General features: G+C 39.9%; 1 protein-coding gene across 6 annotated transcripts in view; it reads right to left on the reverse strand.

Annotated features, from left to right (window-relative positions):
- The window catches only part of Usp40 (ubiquitin specific peptidase 40), a 77,060-nt gene extending 51,630 nt beyond the window's left edge, over nt 1-25,430 (reverse strand). For 3 of the 6 annotated variants that reach the window (XR_013043962.1, XR_013043963.1, XR_013043964.1), the window contains exons 1-8: nt 25,298-25,415; nt 24,174-24,391; nt 21,835-21,902; nt 20,216-20,329; nt 17,066-17,230; nt 10,744-10,890; nt 8,814-8,957; nt 2,422-2,550 (exon numbers count right to left, since the gene is read on the reverse strand). Coding sequence is in view for 3 of the 6 variants with exons in the window: in XM_042259788.2 (XP_042115722.2) it covers nt 2,422-2,550; nt 8,814-8,957; nt 10,744-10,890; nt 17,066-17,230; nt 20,216-20,329; nt 21,835-21,902; nt 24,174-24,372 (966 nt within the window). In the remaining 3 variants the exon portion in view is untranslated. Of the gene's footprint in view, nt 1-2,421; nt 2,551-8,813; nt 8,958-10,743; nt 10,891-17,065; nt 17,231-20,215; nt 20,330-21,834; nt 21,903-24,173; nt 24,392-24,887; nt 24,963-25,297 lie in introns of those variants that run through there. The other 3 variants (XM_042259788.2, XM_006984239.4, XM_076549528.1) reach the window with 3 other exon arrangements.
- Between the last annotated feature and the right edge of the window lie 832 nt (nt 25,431-26,262).

A 26,262-nucleotide genomic window follows, 5' to 3' on the forward strand; every position in this document is an offset into this window, starting at 1 on the left:
GTGGTGGCATACTCTAATCTCAGCACTAAGCAGAGACAGGTAGATCTCTAGTTCCAGGACAGCCAGGGTTATACAGAGAAACCTTGTCTCAAAAACAAAACAAAACCAAAAATACATATAACACTTTGCAAAAGTATTTTTTGTTTTGTTTCTGTTTTGAGATGGTCTTGAACTCAGATCCACCTGCTTCTTTTGCTTTCAGAGTGCTGGGATCAAAGGCATTAGCTCTACAAGTTTTTTGCTTTATTTTGTCTTTGTAAATTATAACTTTCTTAGATTTCTGATTTTTAAGAAAGATTTATTTATTTTATGTATTAGTGCTTATAGTTCATGTGTCGTTGGTGCCCTCAGAGGCCTGAAGATGGTATTATATCCCTTGGAACTAGAGTTAGAGATGGTTGTGTGTTCCCATGGAAGTGCTGGGACCTGAGCCCAGGTTCTTTTCCAGAGCAGCAAGCTGAGCTTTTTCTCCAGTCCATTGAAAAAGTATTTTAAACTAGCTAAAAAGTATTTTAAAACTAGCTAACTGCTAATTGATAACATTAAGAAAAAAGTAGTTAAGAAATAACAGATTATGGCAGACCGGATCTATCATCTTTGGCAACTCATTAAAAATGATAAAGCAGACAAAACAAAAGCATCTTTTTCTTTTTAAGCTGATTTTTCTTAGTAAGTATACAAAACAATAATTTTCATTGTCAACTTGACAAATTCTAAAATCACCTGGGAGGTAGGCCTCTGGGCGTGCCTGTGGGGAATTATCTTGATTGGGTTAAGTGAGGTGGGATGACTCATTCACTATGGGTGGCACCATTCCCTGGGCTGAGATCCCAGACTGTATAAAAGAGAATGTGCACTGAATACAAGCATTCATCTCCCTCTGCTTTCTGACCAAAGATGTACTGTGAGCAGCTGCATCCTCGAGCTCTTGACCCCATGACTTTCCTGCCATGATGCACCCTTCCTCCTTTAGCACAGTAACAAGGCAGTAACTAAGCCCCGCCTTGCTGACAGTATCCATTTCAATGCTCATACAGAACAGCTTCAGGGAGGGAAGCCTAGGGCGGACTCAAATCAGGGAGAAACAACCAATTCTCCAATCTTTGGCACCAACTGAATGTCCTACATCTCCACTCAATTCTGACACTAGCTATGTGGTAATAGATCCCACCTGTTGAGGAGTCAGTCTCAAAAGATTGGTCCTGGTCTACAGAGTGAGCTAGGGCTACACAGAGAAACACCATCTCAAAAAAAAAAAACAAAAAACAAAAAAACAACAAAACCCACAGAAAAAAAGAAAAGAAAATATATCAAGCTCACACAAAAATCCTTATTCTACTTATTCTCTTCTGTTTGTATTGAATCAGGGTCTTACTCTGTTGACTAGGCTTGCTTGAAACTCTCTGTAGCCCAGATTGGCCTCAAACTCATTCATGGTGATTCTTTTGACTCAGCCTTCCAAGTGCTAGACTTATAGGTGTGTGCCACTATGCCCACTTTCTTCAGAGTACCCTTGATTTTGTGAGGAGACGGGACTTTAATAGATAAGCAACTGGGTGTGACAGCCCACCCCTATGCCTGGAGTCCCAGCGCTTGGGACAGGCAGGATGAGTGTCAGCGACAAGACACCATAGACTGCAAAGTAAGACAGTGTCAAATAGACAGACTAACAGAAAACACAAAATCAAACCACCCGATAGGCAATGAGAGAACACAAAGCCTGTTCCTTCAAGTCACACTAACAGCAGAAGATTCTAACACTTCTAGAGAAGAGCAAGTCACTGCTTAAGAGATGAACACAAAATTTCAAAGAGATCTAGAACCCACAACCCTAAGGGAAGACAGAAGAATCATTAAACCTGAAAATAAAATACCATGTGACTGTTTCAGGAGTTAATAGGCTGCCAGCGGGAAAAATGACACACCCTGACAGCAGCCGAGCAAAACTACAGGGGACAGCAGAGAGAAGCGCCCTCAGGCTGGACTGGCTCAGAGGCAGGTGCGCCTTTCAAGTCCAGAGCAGGGCCTTGGGCTGCTGAAAAAGGCTGAAACAGACCATGTTAAAGGTCTGTGGATTTGATGGGGGGCTAGGCAAGAAAATATCCTTGTGTTTAGTAGGCAAACACAAAGCATTTACAAGCAAAGGGGCCAGACACTCTCAACTTTAATCCAAATTGTTCACCAGAGTGAGGCTACTAGTGTGTAGGAGTCTATGCTACGTGCACAAATATGACAAAGGTAAACAACTGGAGATTCTAGGTAGAGGGTACACAGGAGCTGTACATGTAAAATGAACCTTCAGGACTATCCAAGTTTTCTAAAGGAGGGGTATATACTAAAGGCAAAATGATCAACAGAATACTGTAACAGGAACAGAAATGTAACAAAATTACTTATTTCTAAACAAATTTGTAAGCTTACTTGACATTGCCAGTTTCCTAGATGATCAACATCTTTAATGTACACATGGTAATGACCTCCATAGCAGCCACCTTTGTGGATAATGACGGAGAAGAGGTCATACATATATTCTGTATCATCCAGTTCACTCTAAAAGAAAAATAAACAATGATACAGTTTAATAAGGTGAGATACATAATCAAAGGGAAGAGAACCCCCCACCCCTGAAACTAGTAAGAAACATCCTTGTAGTATTCACATTTCACTGTAATGCCCCTTTGCTGCTGAGTCTCATAATGATTAGAATGCTATCACTGTGTTTAAGGATAAATAAACATACATTTTAAATAATTGGGCTTAAATTAAAATTTTTTCTTGTGTTGGAGGATGGCCTCAAATTCTTGGAGATCTTCCTTCCTTGGCTTCTTATGTGTTATGATTATAGGCATGAACCACTATGCACAGCTGAATTTTAAGTCTTAACTTATAGATTTATTGCCAATCATGCCACACTGAGCACATGCATCTGAAGATGTTATTTTTACTGGCATTCACTAAGTTAATGAGTCTGTGTTAGAGACTGTTAGTAAAGAAAGCCATCTTTGTATTATGCCCATCATGCTGTTTAGGACACATGCTCTTTTCCTACCCAAACTGCCTGATATCCCAAGAAGGATGCTGTGTACCTTCAAGTCAAGGCTCTCCTGGCATGTTAGTTCCCTGCACAGAATAGGAACTCAGCAATTGTAAACATCACCTGGTCTTGTTCAGAGACGGTTACTTTACTGGAATGAACAGGTTCCTCTATGATCAACCTCTTCTATAATATACTATGCAATCAATTACAAGTAACCCAACAGTAAACTCCTACAGTAACAATGAAAAAATTATATTATATTTAAGAGATACTTTAAATTCCAGATGCAGAAGGAAAAGGAAAAGCCAGCCATGGTGGCACACCTCTGTAATTCCAGTACTTAGGAAACCATCCTTAGCTACACAGAAGGTTTTATGCTAGCCTGGGCTACATGAGGCCCTGTCTATAAAAACAACAACGAAAAGGAAGAAGAAAAGACAGAGAAAGAAAAGAGAGATGGGGGAGAGAGCAAGGGAAGGGAGGAAAGGAGGCAATGAAGCCTTAGTCTTTTCATTCTAGGAGCGTGAACCACAGGACATAAGATATGAGGTCTCTTCTGGCTTTGAACTCAGTGTCATCTGCAATGTAAAATGTGCACATGGGTGTTACCTGGGAGATACAAGTGACTGGAAGAATTTATTTCCTTAACTATAGTTTTTAAGTGGGCAACATTTAAAAAAGGCAAAAGACAAGACACAGAAAGATAAAAAATGACATTTTTTCTCAATATAGAAATTCAAAAGTAAAATTAATGTGGAGTTTCTACATAAGTGCCTGTTTTTGATATATTAAAATATGTTAGAATTATGTGACAAACTGCCTTTTGTAAAAGGAGAAACAAGTATATTAGTAGCTCTAGGAAAATCATTTTTTGAGTGTTTCAGTAACAGGCTTAGAGCCAGCAGGCACTACTAGATTCGAGGGATGGTAATTCATGTAACAAAACAAATAAATAGCACAGAGCTCAGCAGTGAGGCCCAAAATAGAGGGAGGCTCAGCTATGAAGTTAAAAAAAATTATTTACATATATTTTAACACAGAAATTCGACAGCTGGATGTTCGTAAACAAAACAATTACCTGTAATAAGAAATAGGTAGAATGACGGAAAAAATAGAGAACCTGGAAATAAATGACAAAACTATGCCCACTTAATTTCTGACATACATTGGATAAAAGGCAGCCAATTCAACAACGGCTCTAGCCTACTTGTAGAAGATGAAGTTAGATTTTTATCTTTCACCTTGTACAAAAATCTATTCAAAATGTATCACAGACCTTAATTTAAAGCCTGCAACCCTGAAATGTCTAGAACATAAGGGGATATCTTTCAAGATAATGGAGAAGGCAAAAACTTTTTGAATAGAATACTAATACACAGGAACTAACCCACTATCAAAAAATGGGACTACACAAAAATAAAGATTCTGTACAGCAAAGAAACAATCAACAGAATTAACAGACAGTACACAGGATAGGAGAAAGGCTTTCACAGCCACACTTCAGACAAGAGGCTGATATCAGAATTTACCAAGAAATGCAGACATTAAATGCCAAGGAAATAAAACTGCCAGTCAACAGAAAGACAGACAAATTTAATAGACAGTTAATTTTCAATAAAATAACTAAAGAAACACAAATGGCCAATAACTACTTTAAAAGTGCTCAAATCCCTAGCCAAATACTTTGAGATGCTCCACCTGACCACAATCAGAACGGCTCTCATCAACAAATGTGACAACCAATACAGGTGTGGATGTGGAGAGAAACGAACCCTTAGCCACTGTTGTTGGAGGTTTAAGTTAATACAGCCATTGTGGAAATCAGTTTGGAGATTTCTCAAAAAATTCAAACTATAACTACCATACAACCCAGCTACTTCACTCCTGGGGATATAATATACCCAGAGAACTCCGTACCTTATTGTCTTAGTTAGAGTTCCTACTGCTGTGATGAAACACCATAAACAATTTGGGGAGGAAAGAATTTATTTGGCTTACTTATTTGGAGTCACAGCCCACAGAGGGAAGCCTGGGCAGGAACTCAAACAGGGAGGGACCCTAAGGCAGGAGCTGATGCAAAGGCCATGGAGGAATGCTGCTTAGGTTTTGCTCTGCCTGCTTTCTTATAGAACCCAGGACTACCAGCCCACAGATGGAACCACCCATAATGGGCTGGGTTCTTCCAAATCAACCACTAATTAAGAAACTGCCCTACAGGCTTGCCTGCAGCAAGATCTGATGGAGGCATTTTCTCAATTGAGGTTCCTTTCTCTCAGATAACACTAGCTGTGTCAAGTTGACATAAAAACTAGACAGGACAATTAACCCCTTGTCAATTTGACATACCAATATAACACTGTTTAGCCATACTCTTTCTTGTTCATCCCCAAGATCACACATTAATATAAAACATTCCAACTTTTAAAAGTCCCACAACCTTTAAAAATTCAAACACTTCATGTTAGAATTCCCAGCCACTCCCCCAGCTACATGACTGCACATGCGCTGTCCACTAGCCAGGCAAGATGCTTAGTCATCCTAGGGCCTTATGTCCTACGTAATTCATGCACTGCATGATCACATAATTTGTGCCCAGCGTGATCATGTAGTTTATGCACATACGTGGCATAGCTACGTAAGCCCATATGCGCATGTGTGTGGGAGGGGGGAACCTATAAAAGCAGGTTTCACTTATTCCTCCCCTCTGTTCCTGAATGATCATTCCATAGGCCTCTGCACACCCCTTCTGTTCCCTTCTCTTAATAAACTCTTATGGTGGGTTTTGTTGTGCCTTGTGGCTTTTCTCGAATGGTAAAAAACACTGCTTAATAAATAACACTTAAAACTTCAGTGTCTTTAAAATATTCAAACTCTAAAGATCCAAGGTATTTTTAAGAGTTCAGAGGCTCTCAACTGTGGGCTCCTATAAAATAAGAAATAAGTTAAACACTTTACTTTGAGAGGGAAGAACCAGGGCACATTCACAATCTGAACCAAGCTAAACCAACTTGAACAGTATAAATAACTCAGTGTTCAATGTCTGGGATTCACTCATGATCTAGGCTCCCGCAAAGGGCCTGGGTCACCTCTCCAGCTCTACCTTCTTCAGCTCACACAGATTGTCTTCTAGGCTCAGGTCAGTCCCACTCCATGGCTCCTGCTGTCTTTGGTGATCTTCTCATGGTACTGGCATCTCCACAATGCTGCAACTGGGTTGCACTTTCTCTAATAGCCTTTCATGGGCTCTCTTCATGGCACTATGCCTTAACTATCCTCCATGACCCTTTCAAAGATGGGGCTCCAAATGCTACTGAAGTCCCAGAGGCTGCACTTTCACCAATGACCTTTCTTGACCTCTCAGAGTACCAAGCCTCAGCTGGTCTCTATGACCCTTTCATGCTTTCAAAACAAGTACTATCTGGGAGACTCTTACATAATACCAGTTCACCTGCCAGCTCAAGGTACAACCTTGGCTGCCTCTGTGTGTTGACCCCAAGGAAAAAGCCCCCAGAAGATTTCGCCTCAATGATTCTGCTCTCTTCTTAATCACTGCTAATTACTCAGCTCTAGCTGACCAGCATCAATTGTCCCAGTAAAGCAAGGGTTTCACTTTAGTGGTTCTGGTCTTTTGTTAATCATGCTGAGTCTTCAGCCCCAGCTGACCACAATCACTGACTTAATTCAAAATAGCAAATAGCCAAGAAAGAGTCTTTAAACGTCCCCCAGAACTTCATAAGCCAGGCCGCCATCTGCACTGTTCTCAGTATTATCTTCCGAGCTCCAACAGAAAACCCACAGAGATCTCAACGCTCAAAGACTTTTTTAGCCCAAGTTCCAAAGTCCTCCCCAAAACAACATGGTCAGGTTTGCCACAGCAATACCCTACAATCTTGGCATCAATTTCCATCTTAGGGTTACTGCTGCTCTGATGAAACACCATAACCAAAAGCATCTTGGGTGGTAAAGTGTTTATTTGGCTTACATATCTGGAGGCATGGTCCACTGAGGGAAGCCAAGGCAGGAACTTGAACCTGATGGGAACCTGGAGGCAGAAGCTGATGCAGAGGCATGGAGGAGTACTGCTTACTTATTTGCTCATGTCTTATTCAGCCTGCTTTCACATAGAACTTAGGACCACCACCACCCCATGGGTGGCAACACCCACAATGAGCTGGGTCCTTCAAGATCAATCACTAACTAAGAAAACACTCTACAGGCTTGCCGGCAGTCAGATCTTATGGAGGTATTTTCTCAGTTGAACTTGCTTCCTCTCAGATGATATTAGCAGGTATGAAGGTGACATAAAAACTAGCTAGAACATTTATTATTGAGATATTTGCACCCCCATGTTTATTACTGCTTTTTTCACTATAACAAAGAATTGGAATCAATCAACCAAGATGTCAACAGACAAGTGGATAATGGAAATTTGGTGTGTATATATACATACCAAATATATATATAAATATGTGTATATATTCATATATATACATGAATATTAAGCAGCTCTAAAAAATATAATAACAAAATTTGCGTGAAAAATCCCACATGGTATCCCTCATATGTGGATATATACCTCATATGTGGGTACAGTATAACAAGTGGGAAAGAGAAGAAGAAAGGCTAAATATAATAGGATGAGGAAGATATAATAGGATGAAGAAGAACTGAATGTAGGCAATGGCTATGAGTTATGAAAGAGGATATAAGGTTTATTATTTTTCTAGTTTTAACTTTGCCATGGGCTTTTCATTTTTGGTGGTGGGCAGGTTCATAAAAGTATATTTGATCGTGAAAGTGTAAAATCAATGCAAAGCTCCACAGCTTTAGAATGGCTATCTGTATAGAAGTTCACTGAGCTCTAAACACTTGGGGGGTCTGGTTAATTTCAGTGTATGACTTTTTTATTTGCAACTTTTTTTTAATAATAAAGTTTATTTTAAAAAAAGAAATGCACGAGTCCTCACTCTGATTTTGGTATATATAAGAGTGACATAAAATATTTTAAAATGCCTTATAAAGTAGGCTAATTTCATAATTAATTTGATTTCAAAATATTTTCTTTCCTGCATCTTAAGGATTCTACTGTTCTGCTGCTACCGTTTGGTGGCACTGCAGATGAAGCCATGTTCTTGCCTTGCCAGGCAAGTGCTCTATAGTAGCTGTACCCTGGCCTTGCAAACTCTAGGAAAGTTCCATTTGCCTGTGCAAGTTCTAGATATGAACTCATTACTACACTCAAATTACACTAAATCTAAACAGCAAAGTAACAAAATTACTGGTCATTTTTCTAAAAGCAGGTAATTTATAGTTTGATTTATAAATTTTCATCTTAAAGATTTCTCAAGAAGAATTTAACAAAGAAAACTGAGATACTTTAGACATTCAAAAGGACTGTCAGGCATGGTACCATGGGCCTGTAATCTTAACCCGTAAGATAGAGGTTGAGTTCAAGGCCAACCTGGGCTGTAAAAGATCCTGTTTCAAAGAAAAAAAAGAACAAAAGGAGAAATTCAAAAAGAGTGCAAGAAAACCAATTTGGACCACTTTCTCCTCCTTGGAGACGTGAACTTTCGGCCATGTCTGAAGATGTTCTGCCTTATCTGTTGAGTAGGTATGCATACACATTATACGATTCAGGGGGCAGTCACCATGACAAAGAATTATTTAACTCAAGATATTAATAGGACCATGGTTGAGAAATCCTATAATAAACTGAGTATTTTAATCTTGGGAAGGAAGAAAGGAGAAAGAATTCAAAAATAAAAGTTCAAACCTGTTCACAAAAAGGCTTGAGATTGATCCGGAGGGGGAACGTATAACAGCTCGTTTCCTTGTAGCGTTCACATTTCACAAAATCAAAATTAAATCTTAGTAATGAAATAGTAAGAAAAGGAGGCAGCTTACATAATTTGGCAGACTGTAAAAAGAAAAAATAACAAAGTTTTAAAAATGAAAGGATACACAATGCTACATAAAATAGTAAAAAATGACATAAATATGTCCTTAAATCATACAAATACATACTGAATTCAATATAAACTTAAATCACACAAGCAGATTCTGAATTCAATATAAATTCATTTACTTTATAGAACGAAGGATGGTATTGTGCAATTACGCTTACAGAAAAAACATTTACAAGCCCCAGTTTTATGCTTTTGGGGTTGCTATCCAAAATTACTATTTGATGGGTGTGTCCTAAATGGGTGCTCCCTCTCTGTCATAACTCATTTCCTGCCTAGCCCTTGGCCTTTCACCTTGCTCCTTGCTCCTTTGCTTTACCTAGCAAACACATAGTCTTATTCAGTGAAGAAGCAGAACTCTGAATGATTCAAAGTTGTACATGTATACATATTTTTTTCTGGAGAGAAGATTCATAGTTGTCATTAGATGGCTTGTTGTTCTTTTAAGATTTATTTTTATTTTGTGTATGGGTGTTTTGTCTGATTCCCTGGGACTGAAGTTACAAATGGTTGAGAGTGGTGGGTGCTGGGAATCTATTCCGGTCCTCTGGAAGAGTAGCCAGTGCTCTTAACCACTGAGCCACCTAACCAGCCCCTATCTGTTGTTTCCTAAGTTCAAAAGCAGACATCTTATTGCTGTTTTAATTCTTCACTTTAAAACAAAATACTAATTAAGTTGCTTTTTAAGAGTCATCAGCTGTCCCCAATGTTCTTGCACTGGTGGCCTTAGGGAAGAAAAATACTTCTCTGCAGAAATCAATAATTATATATGTTTAACATTACTAAATACATACTTAAAGTTACAATTTCATATATCCTATGGGTTAAAAAAGGTGAAATAAGGCTAGGAATAGTAGTGTATACTTATAATCCCAGGATTTAGAAGGAGGAAGAATGAGAGTCTGAAGATAACCTGGGCTATATAGCAAGTTCCTGGCCAGCCTGGGTTACACAGAAAGACAATCTAAAAACAACAAAAGAAAAAAAAGTAATCATTATAACATGAAAGATTTCTAAACTTATTCCAAAGACGCACCTAAAATAAACAAGTAACTCAACTCTAATATGGCTAGAAAAGAGTGCCACAGTGGTCACAGGTAGAGAAGGAGCTGAGAGGAAGGCTAGAGAGGTACAGCAAATGGCACATCCAAGTCAGACGAATGGAAAATATACTAATATCTCTCTCTCTCTCTCTCTCTCTCTCTCTCTCTCTCTCTCTCTCTCTCTCTCTCTCTCTCTCACACACACACACACACACACACACACACACACACACACACACAACCTCTAATAATAATTTTATATTAATATTAAAGAATTACTAATACTTAGCAGATCAGCTAACACTAGGTTTTGTTGGAAATTAACCATGTAAAAAACATTAAAAACCCATTTCACATAGAAATCAGAAACAGCTGTGCAAGTATGTTGGAAAAAAAATAAACTTGGTTGCTAGAGGAGATAAAGGAGGGAAAAACAAACTCAAAAAGGTTTTCCAAATCTGTCTTCTGAAGACAGCCATTCATAGGCCAGACTCCTGGAGAATAAGTAGGTAAATTCATGTAGGACACAGAACTCTTCCCCTAACTGGCATAACACACTAGCATGAGGCCAGTTTTCAGATTCTGAGGTGTTGCCATCTGTAGCAATTAAGTGTATCTTCCTGACTTCACACAGATGACTTCAGCTGGTATATCTTCTTGTCTATAGGCACGAAGGACGGAAGGAAGGCATGGTTACCTTTGCTGCTTTAACCAGCCGGTCACAGGTTCCACAGTGGTACAGGTTATCACAGTCGAAAACTTCCTCTTCCACATACATGTTCCAGAGTGCATCTTCTAAACCAGATACGTTTTTGACTGCTACTGTCAGATCCAAGAAGTCTTCCTGAAATATAAAAGAATATTATACTGAGAGAACAAATGATTTCACAGAAGTTTACAACTGAAATATATATTTGGAACGATCAAATATATATATTCTTCTATTTGCACATAAGAAGACATATATGCCATGGTTATATATTGTAAATTCTTATCACTAAATTATTATTCTTTCTAAGTCAAACTATAATTTCATTTCAAGTACATTAAGAAAATAGTTTATAAGAAAAAGGTTTATGAGTTTAAATGTAGATGCAATAAACCTCATGTTTCCCCAGGAAATAAACTGTAAAACCTGAGTTTAAGCAACACACACACACAACACATAACGCATATGCGTATGTACACACACACACACACACACACACACATATTCACACACATGCACACATACACACAGTTGGTTAGTGTTGCTTTAATCTTTAAAATGATAACAGCAACCCCTAGGCAGAGTTGAATTTTTCTAATGTAAACTTCCTCATTTTCTTTTGCTAAGATTGGTTTAAAATATGCCGAGAAAATGACAAGAAAAAATATCTTGATACAGATTAAACAGGTATTTCTATGAAAATTAAAAAGATGGCACTTTGTAAAAAGGAAATCTCCTAAATCTACTGTGGGAACCCATGAAGTTTTCCTAGTGAGATCTGAGCTTGCTTTACCCAGCAGAGCTGCATTAGAGGATTGCTTGGCCATGTGTATGGTTACTAGGTGATTGGAAGGGTCTACACCTGGCTGAGCTAGGGGGAGGTCTTTGCTCCACCCCTTGGCATTCCTATAAATAGCACTTTAGAAGAAACAGAAGGGGCTGGTGGATAATGATCCAGGCCCTCCTCAGGCTATCCTGTATTTCTGTTTTTCTCCCTTCCATCCTTCTATCTAATATCTCTTATCCCTCTCTGCTCAAGAGTTCCCTGTCATAAAATGTGGGAGTTAGTCTCCCAGCTGGGTTCCCACAAATGGTGCCAGGAACAGAGACAGGGGACTTTGCAAAGGGAGAGAAGGGGCATCATGGGTGTAAGGGGAGCATGCCTGATAAGGAATTAAAAATAAAGGCGATAGTATTTTATTGTCAGGAGTGAAAGTGAGGCGGCTGAATGCCAAAGTTGAAAAGTGAGGCTGCAGTGAATATTTCTCTCTATCTAGGTTTCTTCCTTTTCTCTCTTAGTTTCTACCTATGAAAAGAAAGAAAAATAAGGTAGAATGTAGGGATATAGTATAGAAAAAAAACTTAGGGCAAGAAGAAAAAAAATAAGGTAGAATATAGTGTAAGAAAAAACTTAGGATAAGATAAGCAACAGGATAGAGGAACTATGTCCTTGAATTTCCAGCTCTGGGTCTATGAATGCAAACTCCTGGGGAAGAATCAGATAAAATATATCAAAGATGAGAAAAAACGGGCAGAAAAAGATTCCTGTGGAAGCTTTTGGCCTGTGAACAGCTTAGATTTCAGTCCTGAGCAGCAGAGGAAAGAATCTTCCCTGAGGTGGATATGAGTGAAATAAAACCCTTCACTCCACTGACATTGTTAATTGTATGAAAACATCATACCATCAGAATTAAGTTTCCTTGGCCATGAAGCCAAGTTTAGGGAACAGAAGTCTTGGGGAAAACTTAGTAATCTTTCTCTCAAAAACTGACCGCTTTCTTGGGAAAAACTTAGTAATCTTTCTCTAAAAAATTGAAAGCTTTTCAGGTCTTTCATTTTCAGGTTTTTTTTCTTCCTGTAAGGGCAGAATTAAACTCACCTGGAAAATCTATCAGAATGAGAAAAATCACCTGTAATTGCTCTAGAAAAAAACAAAAAACCTCTTGGAATATGACAAATCCTCTCTGCTAGTCCTGTCTCTCCTTCAAGCCAGTAGTAGAAAAACAGCCGCCAGAATACCCTGCAGCCAGAGCTATGCCCAAGAAAATGCAGGCAGAAAGCTGAGGAGGGCTGCAGCAGAGGCAGTGCAGGACCCGGGGAGGGGCTGCTGGTGTGGACAAAGCAGTTAGCAGAGCCTGAGCATTGCGTCAGTGACAGGGACTTCATCTGCGGGAGGAGACAAGCCAGAACAAGACAAAGATCTATCCCGGAGGGAATCTCTCTGAAAAGGATGAAAAAGCTTTTATTTCAAGTACTTTCATCTTCTTTCACTGACCTGGTAAGACAGGGGAGCAAGCCCCGATGGGTCTTTGCTTCTGGCACCAAAGCTCCTGTCTGAATGAGCATGGGCAGACCAACGTGACCTGCTCTAGGCAAAGTGTCAGGTAAAGGAAATACACCTATCAGTGCCAGCTCAGGGAGAACAGAAATCTCCCGTAGTAAAAGAGCAAAATCTTGACTCAGAAACCTCCCGTAGTAAAAGCAAAAGCTTGAACACAAACCGTGTAAACGGAAACGGGAGTGTGGTGGACCAGAAAGGCAGTATGGGAAATGTAATTAGTTCATAACAGTATGACGATATAAAGAAAGGCAGCTTGGGAAATGTAGTCCGTAAAAAAGATACTGGTACTGCACTGACCCCAAACTCTGGTTGTTGTTTTTTTCCCCAGCTCAAAATGCTATTTTTTCCACAAGCTTTGTTAGCTTGCCTCTCAAGAACTACAAACAGGTAGGCAATTAAAATGCTAATACCATTTGTCAACAAGTCACTTTGAAACCCTTTAGAAAACTAGGGAAAGAGGACCATACACTGGGAAATTGCTTTGGGTGTGAAAAAAGAGAAAACTTACAGGCTAATAAAAAAAAAAAAAATAAGAAACTTGGGTTGTGCTTGAAATCCAAGAGAGAAACATTGGCATCACTGAAACGCTCACGATAATCTTAAAAGGCAGCTTTCAAAAATTAAGAGGAAATTTTACCCTCAGTCAAACTTAGAGCCACTGATGAATTAGGCTCTGACTTCAAACTGTCAGGAAAACTTTTAGAATGATATCAAAGCAGACTATAAACTCTGAACTTTAGAAATGATTTGTGTACTTCCTGTCTTGTTAATAGTTCTGTTAAGAAATATTTTCTAGATGTTTGCTATAGAGTTTGCTTTTGAATGTAAGTTATATTAATAGATTCTTTCTAGGGGCTGGAGAAATGGCTCAGAGGTTAAGAGCACTGACTGCTCTTCCAGAGGACCTGAGTTCCATTCCCAGCAACCACATGGTGGCTCACAACCATCTGTAATGAGGTCTGGCGCTCTCTTCTGTGTACATAATAAATAAATAAATCTTTAAAAAAAGAGATTCTTTCTAGTATAAGTTAGTTCTGTTAAGAGATTCTTCTAAATAAGTTTGTAAAATAGGTTTATAAAGTTTCCTCTTGAATATGTTTGTAAAAAGTGTAAACATTGAATGTAAAAAGTGTAAATGTTGAATGTAAAAAGTGTAAATGTTGAATGTAAATTTATAAAAAGTGTATAGTGATGTTCATATTAGAATTATTTTTATTACTCCATTAATATCTGTCTAGTCTGGACAAGTTAGGTAACACTAATTTTTAAAAGATAAACCAAATCAAATTAGAGGCATCTTGAAGTTTTTATTACTCTTTTACCCTCATATATTTGAATACTTTTTATGATAGCTTAAAATATAATCTTATGGTCTCAGTAGCCTCTGGAAAACTTAAGTGAAGGTGTCATAATTAGAGCTTTTCTGTCTTCTTTCTAGAAGTTTCTACTCCTTCTGTTTTTGTTTAGAAAGGGGTAGGCCTCCCACAAAGGGATAAGCTTCCCACACTCAACTTAGTTTGTAAAAGTGTCTTTATAATTAGCATGGGTTTTTGTTTACTTGAGTGGATACTTTGAAGTGATTTGAAATGACTGTTTTCTTCTGGGAATTAAAATAGCCTCTTGAAAATTTTATTGAACATCTGTTAGGAGAGAGTTTTGATTTAAAAAGGGCTTAGTGCAGCTAAGACTGCTGTAGTCACCTTAGACCCATTCCAATAAGGATATTCCATCTTTATTATCCTCTACTCCTTTACAGGGAAGTGTGGCAGCTATAAAGATCACTGTGGATGTTTGCAAGTCTTAGCAGGGAGCTGAGTCAGAGCTGAGTTAGGCTCTGTACCCACTCCTGCCAGGGGCTGGTAGCCAAAGATGGACAACTTTCTTCTTGATAGTTTCCTAAACATGCTTATGTAAAAGTAATGAAGAATTACCGAAGACAGGCACAGTCTCTCTGAGGGGCCTGGGGGGGGAGGGACTCTTTATTATATCAAGAAGGGGGAGTTGTGGAGGCCCACAAAGTTTTCCTAGTGAGATCTGAGCTTGCTTTACCCAGCAGAGCTGCATTAGAGGACTGCTTGGCCATGTGCATGGTTACTAGGTGATTGGAAGGGTCTACACCTGGCTGAGCTAGGGGTAGGTCTTTGCTCCACTCCTTGGCATTCCACAATCTACTGAAACTACATCTGAATTGTATTTCTAGCAATAAATGCTGTTATAATTTTGCAAGTTTAAATCACATTTCTAATTCTGTTTATGCATGTACTACAATTTTTTAAAGGGATTATGGAGACTGAAAAGTAGCAGAGCATAAGTTTACTTTATGTCAAAATTCTTAAGTAATAGAACTAATACTTTATGTTAACAATATGCTGTTTACATGGAAAGTTACTGTTTATAGTTTCAATATGCTTTTTGTATTTCATGTTTTACCACTGCTTTGTTAATCACTGCATTAGAGCTCAGTCAATCAAAGACATGGAGGACACCTTAGGTATTTTCAAACTAGGCTAACCAAGACAGCTTCTACTAGCACAGATAATAAGGGCCAGCCAGATATACCGTTTTTTATCCCCAACTCTTCCTTACAAAATAAAAAAGACTGGAGTTGTACCTTACAGCAGTGTTTCTGCCCAGCATTTGTAACTATGTAAGGCCCTGGGCTCAAACTCACAGACCCACATAAATAAATAAATGTAAAAACCATAGATATATTTAACACATATTTATTAATATATATTTGTATCTATTTCTAAAAAAAGCAACAAATGCATTTGGGAAATGGTATTAAATTTTCTATTCAGTCAGATACAGAAACTTCCTACAACTCCTACCATAATAACAGGAGATTTTCATTAAATGTTCAGTAATGAACCCATTTGCTGAGTAGGACTTGAAAAGCAAGAGATGATTTCATTGACATAAACAAATTCCCTGTCAAACTGAATTGGCAATCTGCTCTGGGATGGTCTGTATGTGTTGCTCTGATTGGTCAATAAATAAAACACTGATTGGCCAGTGGCCAGGCAGGAAATAGAGGCGGGACTAACAGAGAGGAGAACTGAGGGAACAGGAAGGAAGAAGGAGTCACTGCCAGCTGCTGCCATGACAAGCAGCATGTGAAGATGCTGGTAAGCCATGAGCCATGTGGCAAGGTATAGATTTATAGAAATGGATTAATTTAAGCTATAAGAACAGTTAGCAAGAAGCCTGCCATGGCCATACAGTTTGTAAGCAATATAAGTCTCTGTGTTGACTTGGTTGGGTCTGAACAGCTATGGGACTGGCAGGTGACAGAGATTTGTCCTGACTGTGGGCCAGGCAGGAAAACTCTAGCTACAGCAATCTGTATTATCACAAAGAAATTAAAGTCATAATTCAAACAGAACTGTACCAGCTCTAAATGACAGTTTATATATCATATAAATATAAGCACACACTGCAAATACACTTCCCAAAGGATATTAACACACTAAACCTATTTAATTAGAGATTTGTTAATTAAATATTTTTTTGGTATCCTGACTTTATTACCTCCCCAATTAATTTTCTTTTCTGTGTGTGTGTAGGTCATGTGTGTGCCAGAGCCTGCAGGGCCCAGAAGATCCCTGGGAGCTGGAGCTACAGGCAGCTGTGAGCAGCCCTCCATGGGTGCTGAGAATGGAACACTGGTCCTTTGGAAGAGTAGCAGCAACCATTCTCAACCACTGAGGCATCTTTCAAGCTCCCTAGTGAACTGTCTTTACACTAGCTTCTTTCATGAGATGTCTATGTGCAAACATCTCCCCAAACTGCTTTTTTCAAGAATTTGCAGGCTGGTAAGAAGGTTCAGGAGGTAAAGGTCCCTACCACCAAGCCTGACAATCTGAGTTCAATCCCTAGGACCTGTGTGGTGGAAGAAGCATAGCAGATTTCATTGTATGGATTATAATTTACAAAAACTTGTTAGCAGAGGAACTCTTGTCCACTCACCTGCTTCTCACTGATGTTCTTACACTCTTTGCAAATAATCTGGTTCACAATGGTGCCATGGTATAGACGATTAATGAGGTCATGGCCAGAGGTCCCAACTAAAGAAGTTTCCAAAGCACTGAAGAGAATTCGGTTCAGTTCCTGTACATCATGTTGTCTCATTTCCTAAAAACCAGAAATGGTTTTTGTTTTGAAGAAAAGGTCTTTGGGTTGTCAAGGCTGGCCCTGAATTTACAATCTTCCTGCTTGAGTCTGAGTGCTGCTGGTATTACAGGTACAATGTCCAGCTAAAACAGCTGACTTTTAAATATAACTTTTACTTCAAATTTGTAAGAACGGATTTTTAAGAATACTATCAATTAAACATATAAGAAAAACTTTGGATAGATGTATAGATGACTAAGTAGGTTAAAATACCACCTATTTTTATTTATACAAAATAAAAATATAGCTAGGCAGTGTTTAGTGTGTACACACAATTCAGCTCCCTCAGTGACTGTGAAGTGCACTCTGAATTATGAGAGAGCACCCACCTGCCCATGTCACAGGAGGACAGAAGGAAAGAGCAGGACAGGTTTAGACAGTGTGTAAGCCAGCAGTGTGTGCACAGGTAAACCTCACTTAGATCACAACAGCTGGAGACAGCAGAAATCAGAAATGAGTATTTCAAAGCATAAACCAACAAAAACAAGAGTACTGTAGTGTTGCTGAGAAAACTTCAAACTGCCTCTTAACATGAGTCTATTTGGAGTCATTGGCCATGTGTGAACTAGTCTTTCAGAATAAGCTGTACCTCCGAGACATGCTCTACCACTGGCAGGCAGAGAAGGGCCAAGTCCAAGGCACCAGGAGGAGTGGGGGCCTTCACCAGAACAGCAAGTGCTACTGAGCCACCCCACTGACATAAGAGTGTCACAGACACCGCAAAGTGCCTTTCAGTCTTGGCACATTTGATGTCCCTGTTGCCTTCACTGAAGAAAGCCAAAAGGAGGCAGAGGAACAATTCAGGTGTAGAAAGAGAGGCAGCCAGGGGAACGATATAACAATAAGTTTATGTGACAGGTGGCAGGTCAAGGGGATGAAAGCTGAAGCATTGTGAGACTGGTGATCTTTTTCTTGCCCATTAAAGTATAAGATACCAGGGGATGTAAATCTGTCCTATATCACTGGTTTGAAAGGGAAGAAAAACTTCAAGGTCTGTTTCTGAGCAACCATTTATCTGGCAAAGGTACCTCAAAGACCTTCTACCACCCAGGTTCGGTTCTTTACTTACAAAACATAAAAGAATTAAGAAAAGTGTTTCAGCCAGGTGGTGGTGGTGTACATCTTAAATCCCAGCTCAGGAGGCAGAGGCAGGCAGATTTCTGTGAGTTCTAAGATAGCCTGGTCTACAAAGTGAGTTCCAAGACAGGGCTACACAAAGAAACCTTGGGTCAGTCTGGGCCACTGGGGCCACCTACCTCAGGCAAGGGGGCACTCAAGGTCAGTTCACCCTTGTCTGTGGTGAGAGGTGGGGCCATCTCTCCTGAGTGCAGGGGCTAGCACTCCTGTAAGGGTCAGGGCCAGCTCTCTTGCTGCAGTATCCAGAGAGAGGCAATGCCATCTTTCCCTGGGCCAGGAAAGGGCAGGGTGGGCTCAGTATGACTCACTGCAATTAACATTTGCTAATAAAGCTTATCGGACAAAAGGGTATGCTATATTATACATTGAGGCTCCCAATGCCACCAGGATGAATGAAGAGGTGTTGGAGAGGTGGAAAAAAAGGAGAAATGAAGAGGGTTTTTGTTTTTTGTTTTGTTTGTTTTTTGTTTTTGTTTGCTTGCTTGCTTCATTTTGTTTTGATTTTTTTTTTTAAATTTTCTTTTGTGGGGAGGCACTGCAGGGGTTAAGGGGAGGATATGGGGGACCAGGAGGTAAGCAGAATTGGGGTGCATGATGTGAAACTCACAAAGACTCAATAAATAAATTAAATTTTCAAAAAAAATATTATGAAGCCAGCAACTTAGTAGAAACTCAAAAACAAAGAGAAGCCTTCACTGAAACGTGGCATATCCACACAGCAGAGGCTCACTGGGCAGTAAGAAGGAATGAACCTTGACATTAAGTGAAACATATCAGTTACAAAAGATAACATAATGTATAACTCTATTCCTACAATTTAAAATTGACGGTAGTAGTGACGGTTGCCCAATTCTGTGAAAATACTAAAAGCCACTGAACTATACCTTTAAAAGAGTGGATTTTATGGCATACAAACCTCAATGAAGTGGTTATAATTTTAAAGGGAAGGGTACAGGAATACACCCCACGCATCAGTCCTATGCCTGAAATGTAACATGCTTTGTAGAGAATGTGCTATTACCTGCTTCAAAGTCCAAGCCCTACTTCTTTAATACCATAGGGCAGTACCACTGGATTAAGGAGTGTTCCTAGTTAGAAGGCCACAGGTGAGAGCTTTACAGGAATGTACCTATTCTGCAAATAAGACCTTGTGTTGTCTGAATTGATATACTGACAACCCATCAGTACTGACAACAAGATCCTCAGTTGTTGCTACAGATGTTTGTCCGTATGTGGTAGAATGCCTTTTAGGAATACAAACAGAAAAATGAGTCATGCCCTACAGCAGATACAGGAAGAAAATGAAAAGTTAGGAGTCAGGGTGGAGGAAATTAAAACTCAGGGGTCAGGACAGGAAAATGAAAAAATCAGGCAAAGCACTGATCTGGCTGCAGTGCATTCTCATCAGGGTGCTCAGATCAAGCAAGAAGCCCATCCCAAAGGTAGGAAACACTCTGAACATCCAATAGTTTATGGACTATCACTGACGACTGAAAAGTTGATGAGCAGTCTGACATCTACACAGTAAATAACATTGATATAACAGGTGTTAAAGCTCAACTAAACTATATAAAAATTATGGAGTACAAATTTCAAAAATCAGTTCCTGTATCTCTCCCTGTATTAACAACATTCTTCCCAACCCCAAGGCATAGGCAGTTGTAACAGCCTATATTCAGTAAGCATCTAAACATCCACGTGTGCCTTGTTATTATTCATGTGTAAAGACTTCCCAACAGGCTGAGCTGCTGAGACAAAATTAAAGGACATGAGACAGAACAGGAAGCCTCCCTGCTGGCACCTTCATACCTCCTCGCTGGTCCATCCGAAGCTGTCAGTGAGGTCTATGGTGGATGCAGCCTCCTGGTCTAAGAGCAGTAACTGAGCAAACAAGCGCTGTAACTGCAAAGGTATGATCCGAACCTGGGGAGACAGTGAAAATTCCCAGATGAGCATTCATGTGTGGAGTGAAGCTTCAAAAGCTGTAGACTGGTTTTCTCCTATCTCCTGGCTCACCAAGTAGAAAATCCCTCATTACACAGGGAGAACTAATTAAGATTCAGTTCTTTGAAAATTCTAATTCAGTCCAAAAGGTTTTAGTGATCTGGAGTTTTCTCCCATGACACAGTTCAGATCAATATTAAAAATTCAAATGGGTCCTAACGAACCACACAAATGATCACAGACATACAATTCCCATAGTTCATTTGTCCTCTACAATATCTCCATACACACATATCCAGGTGAATGCAGGCAGGTTTTAGGCACACAGATCTCAGTATGGAGTTCTGAAACTTCAGAAGCTAGGCTACACCCTGCCTCCCTTTCTGCTAGCTCCAGGCCAGTGAGCAGGACCTCTCACAGTCCAGTGTGCAGGCCAACTTTAAAGACTCAAAGAAAGAGTAAGCATTCAGGAAGTCCTGTGACAATTCTATACTCCCATGACATTAAAAATATATACTTCAAAAGCACTGCTCTGCAACAGATTGGAAAGAAATTGACACCCACTAAAGTCATTCTTGCCATAAAGTTGGTTTTGAAGCATGAGACAAATCACCATTCTTCGCAGACCTGAGCCTGCGTGTGATGAGGGGCTTCTGAGTGAGGTTCCAGCAGGAAGAACACAATTAGAGCTGTGTTTTAAACAACTTCACCACAGCAACGTACAAGACAATGTACTAATTTCTCCTTAATGTATTTCCAGAACACTAAAGTGAGAAAATACTGGTCTCTAGGGTTTCCCCCATGTATTTATTACTGCAAATAAGTGCGCTGAATGGATGTTCTGGTTAGCTAGCATGGATAGATTCCAAGCTTCTCCTTTGCCTTGAAAATAAGCACAGCAAAGTGAGACATGTTTGTGATAGCAGCAGCAGCATGGTATTTTGAAAAACCATTCTTTCTTGGAGGAAAATTTCTAATTTTAGTATGAGGCAAGTCACTTTCTGTCAATAAAGACAATACTTTGTAATAAATAACTTTGTTTTCTATGGATAAGGACCTTAATTCCTTCCTTAAGAACCATTTCCTAGGCTAGGGAGATGTGCTTGCCACACAAGAATGAGCACTGGAGTTCAAATCCCTAGCACCCATTTACAGGCTGGCTGAGTGTGATGACAAGCCTTAATCTCTGCTTTCAGAAGGCAGAGCCAGGGTCCCTGGACAAGTGGGCTAGGTAAATTAGCTGGAGTGAGAATACAAGTGAGAGACCCTGCCTCAATGAATAAGGTGGAAAGTGATGGAGGATGTCAACCTCTGACATGCACATATGCACACATGTATGCTCACATGCATATACATGCACACTCCCACAACAAGCAAACATGCAAATGCACAGGAATGCACACAACACACATGTACACATGCAAAAAAAAAAAACCAAACATTTCCTGAATATTCAAAGACTCAATAAATTATAGATTTAGTACCTTTGCATCAGGCTTATCCTTATCCTCTAAAGAACCAAGCTCTTCTGGACCAAGAGAAAATAAAGCTTCTAAACAAAAAAAGTAGAGTCAGATATGTAAATGATATGATTTCATCTTAGAAAATTGTTTAGGAAGCCAAGACCTCCATTAAGCAGCATCAGCAAAAGATTTAGAAATTACTAAGTCAATATTTGTACACATTTTGCAGTCTTAACATTGTTGTCCACTGGATCGAAGAACATCAAGTGATGAATGAGCATGTGACCATCAGTATGACAGATCCATAGGACATAAAAATATAAGCAGGCAAAGCACTATGGGACATCCTTTAATCCTAGAATTCCTGGAGCAGAGGCAGGAAGATCTCAAGTTCAAGGCCTACTTGGTCTATATAACAAGACCTTGCCTTTAAAATCCACAGACTAAGAGGACATAGCTCAAAGGTAGGTGCCTATCTAACAAGAGCAAAGACCTGGTACTGCCCCCAAACAAACAAAACCTCTATAAACATAAAACAAACAAACAAAAAATGATTGGTTTCAACTTCCTTTGGCTATGGGACTCAAAAGTTATGAGGAGTCTCAGAAAATAGAAAAATGTCACAGGTGAATATTTTCCCATGTGAGGCTGCTACGCAATCTTCCAAGTCAAGGGCCAGACTGGGTGTCTTTTATCTTGATATCCTATCCTTTGCTTTTTGATGTGTAAATGTCTTTTCTAGAGTCCCAGTAGAGTGCACAGTGCACACTACAATGTCAAACTACATGCTTGAACAGACAAGAGGAAGCTGGCCTGCAGCTCTCAAGTTCCTGGTATTCTCCACGATCAGCCCTGTCCCTCACCTTTCTCTTTTTCTTTCTTGGGTTTTTGAAGAAGGTCTCACTATATAGCCCAGGCTAGCCTTAAACTTTTAATCTTCCTGCCTTAACCTCCTGAGTGCTGGGACTACAGGTGTGGGCCATACAGCTGACTACTCAGTTTTTTTTTTCATTTTGTTTAGAGTGACTCATGTGACCTTGAACTTCTGATCCTCCTCTTGCCTTCATCTCCCAAATGTTCTCAGTCTGTTCTTAAGGCTATTTTCTGCTTCAAGCTGCCTTTTAACTTCAACCATATTAAAACCTGGAAGATCTTTATCCCTCTTAGTTATCTGCTTAGTAATGCTGAAAACTTCTAAGGGCTGGGAGGCAACTTTGTGTAGAGGTTGAAGTCAAGGGCACAAGATACCACTCTGAAGTGTCAGCTCACTCCACTAGAATGGCCCACTAGAAGTGGACAATAGTAAATATTTCCTAGATCTTTGTAGAAAGAAGCCTTTCAAAGCTTAGACCAACAGAAGAATCTTCCAAAGATCTGATAAGCTGAGTGGTAGTGGGAACTTGGCATTCAAATACAAGACAAACTAGATTGTCCTCGAGAGAACCTGTGGAGACATGAGCTACATATTCATGTACACTGGGCCCCCCAATCAGGATCATGCAGAGGCCAAACAAGGCTCATGCTGGAATCAAGAACAGGCGCTGAGACCCTAATGAAGGTAGCTGGAGTAGAGAGAGGGGAATGAAACAATGTATTGAGAAACAAGGGCAAGAAATCAGGCTGTAGTGCAGACTGGCTGCCTTCCAGCATTTGGTTTCCGGAGAAATAGTCTTTCATCACAGTAACTCCCCACACCCATTTAATAGAGCTATCTGAGTGGGTTTATGTTTCTTTTGGGTCTTTGAAATTCTTAATTTCTAGATTTTAGAATGATGGAGGAATTTGTACATTACTTTTCATTCCCACCACGGTCTTGGACAGACAATACTGGTTAATTAATGAATATAATGAATATAGTCACCCTTCTGAGAGAACTAAAACTCCCAAGAAGCTTCACCCAGGTCAGGTTCTGAGGCCAAACAAATTCAGGACAGATCAGCTCAGAATCAGAGTTCTCTGAATTTCAGAAATGCAAATAAGTACTGATATATATAAATAATGTCACAACTTCCCACTGCAGAAGTCAAGGTTTTTTGTGTAACCATGACTTGTGTTAGTTACATTGGAGAAAGATGAGAGAACTGTCATTATGTTGTCTTTTAAATTATGGGAATTAGAAAAACTTTGCCTTATTTTTTTTTGTTATGAAACATTACAATCACTACACAGAATAGATTTTTTAAATTTAAGCTTCACAATTTTCTTTTGAGAACTGTCAGTGCATGTCTTACTTTGTGACAATGAACACATATTGGTGAATCCACCTTTAAAATACTTTCTCTTTTATGTTTTCTACATAATTAATTACATATAAAATCCATGGTATATATTATTATTCAAATGCATGTAACATAGCATACCTCTGAATTCAGGTGTGAAATGAAGAGTCTGAAGAAGGGAATTGAGGTAACAGGTTCCACCCTGATTTCTGATTCCACTTAAATTGGTGAATTCTCTAGGGGCAGGTGGCTCCAACCCTTTAGTCTTTAATTTCTTCCCTTTTCCATACTGACTGTTTGACACACTGGAATAATCCTCTTCAAATAGGTTCCCAAACATTGTGGAACCAAATACTATCCTTTAAAAAAAATGACATGTTACATAAATGCTTTTATTCTTAAAATGAACCCCCAACCCCTAATCTTCCTTGTTCTGTTAAACTCTTCTTCAGAAAAATACAGTAGTTTGTGTTTGGAGATAGCAAGATCTGACTTCTCTTTCATACCTACAGGGGTCCTAATTACCCTGTATGACCCTGGACAAGTAATTTAGCTAATATTTACTTCTATGTAAACTGTGGCTGCACATGTTTTATAGGGTAGTTTAACCAGTACTAGGTACAAAGGGCATGGTCCACAGGAACCGATAACTATTCTTGGATTCCACGCCACTAAATGAGAAAAAAAGCAAGTTGACAGCAACCTTAGGATCATCAATAACTCTGAAATCTCAGCTTCCCCCATCTCGTCACATGCTGTATCAGACCACAGTTTCAGTGATTTAAACCTATCGCGTTAATCATCTCGATGGCAGTCTCAGCACTTCGGCCCCCAACTAGAGTCTGGAGTAGGTACCTGAAGGAAGACACACTCCGGCCATTAGAGCCCAGTGTTAGTACTGGGGAGCTGCGGGAGCCTGCTCTGTGTCTCCTGTGGTAGAGGGGAAACTGAGGTAAGACGCTGAGGACACTTTCTAAGTGACAGGAAGGGCCGAAATGCAGTTTTTGCCCTTTTCCACAAGGTCCCCTGAAGAAAAGCTCAAGAAATGGAACCCGCGAGTCAGGCCTCGAGCTCGCGAGCTGGACTCCCGTCATGCCCTTCACGGAGGCCTTCCCGCCCACCAAGACGCCCAGGGCCCAGGAGCGCAACCAGGCGCGCGTCCCCGTGGCCCGGCCCCTGACGCGCCGCCAGGAGAGGCCGGGCGTCTTGCCTCAGGCCGCCGGCGTCGTCCCTCCCTGCGCCCCCCGCTCCCCAGCCCCACTTACTGCCTATAGCCCAGACCCCCGCCCCGGCCACAACACAGAGGAAACGAACTCGCTCCGATCGGGTACCGCCATGCCGGCGAGGGCGGGTCTCTGGAAAATGATTCCACCCCCCCATGTGAGGACTACATTTCCCAGGATGCTTCGCGCCACGCGGAGATTTATGGGCAATGTAGTTATTGCTAAAGAGATTGTGGATGGGGCCGGGAGGCTTTGCTCTTTCCAGTCAGCTTGTAAGTTACGTTTATTACAACCTGCAAAAATTAAAGACTAACGCATTGGGGCCATATGTTTCTAGTGCTTTCACCAATTAAATGCAATGTGTATCCTGTGCTCTAGAATATTCAAAGGGACCTTAAAAACCATTTTTCCTTCAAGCATATATCCAATACAAAACTTGTGAAAAATATTGTACGTCCCGTGAACCTTACATCGTCCTCAATCGTTATTTAATCTCTATCAACCTTAAGCAGTTTATATATAAGCATGCAAGCATGTGTGCACACATATTTCCTTCAAAATGGTCTATCCTGCCTGAGCACTTGGATGGGAGGCTACTTCCCAGCCTCTGTATAGGCCCTGCTTGTATCTTCCTGGTCACCCAACCCCTATCAAGTCATGAATGAAGGAAGTAGAGAAACCTAATTTTTATTTCAGCTGAGAGCCTGAGAGCTGACGAACAGGAATCAAATGGAAGAATGGGCCTTATTTGTAGGAGGGTGGAAGACAGTGATACTGAGAGCAATGTAGAGTATGATGCCCCTGCTTCCAAATTCTTGTCTCAAACTGCTTCCAAAGGCTTTCCTAGTCAGTCACAGCAATGGCCCCCTTCTTGATACTAACTTTTGGATTAATTATTTTTTTTCATTATTGCGTTAAATACTTAACCAAAGCTACTTAAGGAAAGTAGAGTTTCTTTTTTGCTCATAGTTGGAGGGATAGTCCATCATCATGGAAAAGACTTAGTG

Source organism: Peromyscus maniculatus, chromosome 13, assembly GCF_049852395.1.
Source record: "Peromyscus maniculatus bairdii isolate BWxNUB_F1_BW_parent chromosome 13, HU_Pman_BW_mat_3.1, whole genome shotgun sequence".
NCBI classification, from domain to species: Eukaryota; Metazoa; Chordata; class Mammalia; order Rodentia; family Cricetidae; genus Peromyscus; species Peromyscus maniculatus.